Source organism: Nycticebus coucang, chromosome 14 (genome assembly GCF_027406575.1).
Source record: "Nycticebus coucang isolate mNycCou1 chromosome 14, mNycCou1.pri, whole genome shotgun sequence".
NCBI classification, from domain to species: domain Eukaryota; kingdom Metazoa; phylum Chordata; class Mammalia; order Primates; family Lorisidae; genus Nycticebus; species Nycticebus coucang.
This window is the reverse complement of record NC_069793.1, coordinates 61,667,906-61,671,434: the sequence shown is the minus strand read 5'-3', so window position 1 is coordinate 61,671,434 and position 3,529 is coordinate 61,667,906. Positions and strand designations below refer to the sequence as shown.

Genomic DNA, 3,529 nt, shown 5'->3' with positions numbered 1-3,529 from the left:
CAGGGCTGGGTTTGAACCCGCCACCCTCGGCATATGGGGCTGGCGCCCTACTCACTGAGCCACAGGCGCCGCCCCAGGACAAATTTTAATCAAAGTCTAATGGCAATGAAATGCCTAATAGAGTAATTCAAGTTTTATTTTCTAAGATATAGCAGTCTAACTTGGTGTAAAGGTCTCAAGCCTTATTATGAAGGACTCAGGACCTAAAGGTCAAGACTCCCTGAGCAAACTAGCACTCATTCAAAAGTGAGTCAGTTAATACCCCTCCTGCTGAGGGTTCTAGTTCATTGCATGGCCTCCTTTGCTATGTTCACCCTGTCTGGGAGCTTTCAGTTATCCACATCCTCCTTCTTCCTTCTCATCTTCCCCAGCCAATCAGATAACCACATCCTCCTCATTCTACCTTTGTCCATCATTCACATTTTGCAGATCTCACTGCTTCTCCTGGGGTTCAACTATTATATCTGTTCTCTTGAATCGTCATCCATAGATTGCTTTCCCTCAAAATCTTATTCCATGAGTCACTTAAAATCTTAAGAATTGTTATTGTTTGCTCTTGCCAACAGCATACTACAATCTTATATTTTTTATATTTTTGGATTACTCTATTAGGCATTTCATTGCCCTTACTCATTGATTTTTTTTTTTTTTTTTTGTAGAGACAGAGTTTCACTTTATTGCCCTCGGTAGAGTGCCGTGGCCTCACACAGCTCACAGCAACCTCCAACTCCTGGGCTTAGGCAATTCTCCTGCCTCAGCCTCACGAGTAGCTGGGACTACAGGCACCCGCCACAATGCCCGGCTATTTTTTTGTTGCAGTTTGGCCGGGGCTGGGTTTGAACCGGCCACCCTCGGTACATGGGGCCGGCGCCCTGCTCACTGAGCCACAGGCGCTGCCCCCTTACTCATTGATTAAAATTGTAAGACCTGCACTATCTGGTCTTTCTGTATACTCTACCCATGTCTTACTCTCCCCTCTACTTCCAGAGAACTGGTTTCATGCAAATCACTAAGCCCCGTTGGCTGGTTTTAGATTATGAAACTTTGTTAGTATTTTATGGCCTTCATGAAGTGGTTATCATTACTCTCAAAAAAGTTCCCACCATAGCCTAACTCTAACTCTATCTTTGAACATGTTACATTCTGTCAGAAAGTAATGCACAATGATTTCAAGTGTCATAGGTTTGGCTTCTCATAGAGATAATGTGATCCTATGGAAAAGTAGACTATTGTTGACTCAATGAGACTTTTTATGGAAACATACAATCCATTATTCAACTCATCCTTTTATCTCCATATCAAGCTAACTGTACAATAGATAAATGTACCATAGATAAATTAAAATTAAAGTATCTAACCCTAGTATAGATCTGGGATCCCTACAGAGCATTGTTTTTAATAATGAAATTTGATGTATACTGCACATCTGCTTTCTCAGTTACCACTTACCCCCTTCTTTCTCCCCCTGTGCAGTAAGTTTCTGCCCACACTTCCCACATGTGCCTGCCCACTTATCTAATGCTTTTACCAGCCTTATAAAACCTCTGCCCCATCTTGGCATCCTCCCTGGGCCTGTAGAATCTTTCTATAACATCCACCTTCTTTTGATGAATCCCCACACACTTTTTAAAGCTGCTTTTGCTTTCCTCAGCCCATAATCCCTTTTTTTTCTTTAACATACAAGGAAAAGACAGAGAAGATAAGTGATTTTTTTTATTATTATTATTTACTGAATAGAAAGTAGTTCGTTAAACAGAAGCTATGCTTTCAAGGTCAGACCAGTCCCCATGTTCAGGAGGAGGATGTCAGGGACACACAGAGGGACACTGGCAAACTGGAGAAAGGACTCAGTGGTACTTGTGGGCCAGAGCAGTGGCAACACCAGACACTAGCTTCTGCCAGGCAGACTGCACATCAGGAGTGAATTCCTTGCCAAAATGAGTAGCCAGAATAATCACCATCACATTTCCCAGGAGCTGTTAGTGAAAGACAAAATGAAAGACAGAATGGCATGTTGAGTAGAAGTTTTCAAAAAGAATTTGTAGGGAAAAAAAGGTGGCTTCTTATACTCCCTGACAACCCTGACCTCAAACTGCTCCAAGGGCTGTGCCTATCCAATAAGTTTAGATAAACATAGGCTTAATTTAGTTTGTTTTCTTTTTTAACCTTATATTCAATATCTTGCTTACCTATATCCTCACTCTCTGTCCCTATTTCACCATTGTTATTTGCCTCCCTTTCTCCCTTTCTTATTATTATTTCTGTAAATATCAGATTTCAATGCTTAAAGAGTTCTCAGTGGGAGTTTAAAATCTCCAACCAATGTACTAACAAGCCTTCGTTTCATCACAATACTGACAGAGACTGTATTTTAGAGAATTTGCTGTATTTTTCTTTGAGAAAATATATCTTTGAAATTTTCAACAAAATCTTTTCCTAACCTTGGATTATCGAGACCCACATAAAATAAGACATTTGTCATTCCTTGAGACAGACCTTCATCTACAAAAAGACAAATGCATTTCTCTTTGCAGAGGTCTGCTATTATATAATATTATTCTCCAGGATAAAACCATCCAGTTCTGACAAAATGTTCCTGAAAAGTGGTAAGAAAATTCAGCCTGTTAGTATCTCTTTACTGTCCCTCATTCTGAATCAAGTTGGTCTTGCTTATGCCCACCGGAAATCTGTCTTTCTAAGACCAAACTGGACCTACGTTTTCCGAAATCTTTGTTGATCCTTCTAATCATAGTCTAACCTTCCATTATTATCTCAAAGTAAAAGCCAAAAAGAGCATGGAGGCATTTCCTGAACTTACCTTGAAGTTCTCAGGATCCACGTGCAGCTTGTCACAGTGCAGCTCACTCAGCTTAGCAAAGGTGCCCTTGAGGTTGTCCATGTTTTTGATAGCTTCTCCAAAGGAGGTCAGCACCTTCTTGCCATGGGCCTTGACCTTGGGGTTGCCCATGATGGCAGAGGCAGAGGACAGGTTTCCAAAGGTGTCAAAGAATCTCTGGGTCCAGGGGTAGACAACGAGGAGCCTAAGATACATCATCATAACAGTTGGAAAATTAGTGATACTCAAAATCTTTAGGACTTTCCTGGTCAGTTTGCCAGGGTTATATTCCCCTTTATTCGCATGCACTGAGAGCCAGTGTTTACCTGCCCAAGGCTTCGCCTCCAGCCTCTTCTATATTCACCTTTCCCCACAGGCTCATGATGGTAGCCTTTTCCTCAGCAGTAAAATGCACCATGGTGTCAAGTCTGGGAGCTTGCTGGTGGTCACAACTGTGTCCAAAACAGGTATATGCTGCTGATTTTCTATGTGGCCTTTTATCCTCCACTGCCGAAGTTCTGGCCCGTTGTTCTCCATGGTAGTTAGAAGTCATTGGTCAAGGCTAAGCTCTGTCCCTCAAGGGTGGAGCCAGGTCAAGAGAGGGTCAGCAGTGAAGTAGGTACACATTGAGATAATGTGTGGGGAATGCTGAGATCTTTCTTTCCTTGCCTCCTCCTCCAAGCACAGCACAAT

At 42.1% G+C, this 3,529-nt stretch overlaps 1 protein-coding gene across 1 annotated transcript; it reads right to left on the bottom strand.

The window, feature by feature from the left end:
* Positions 1-1,725: 1,725 nt before the first annotated feature.
* On the bottom strand, positions 1,726-3,254 carry HBE1 (hemoglobin subunit epsilon 1). The gene is made up of 3 exons (XM_053561582.1): positions 3,163-3,254; positions 2,819-3,041; positions 1,726-1,976 (listed from the first exon to the last, which is right to left on the bottom strand). The coding sequence occupies exons 1-3, from the start codon at positions 3,252-3,254 to the stop codon at positions 1,848-1,850; spliced, it is 444 nt and encodes a 147-aa protein (XP_053417557.1). The 3' UTR covers positions 1,726-1,847.
* Between the last annotated feature and the right edge of the window lie 275 nt (positions 3,255-3,529).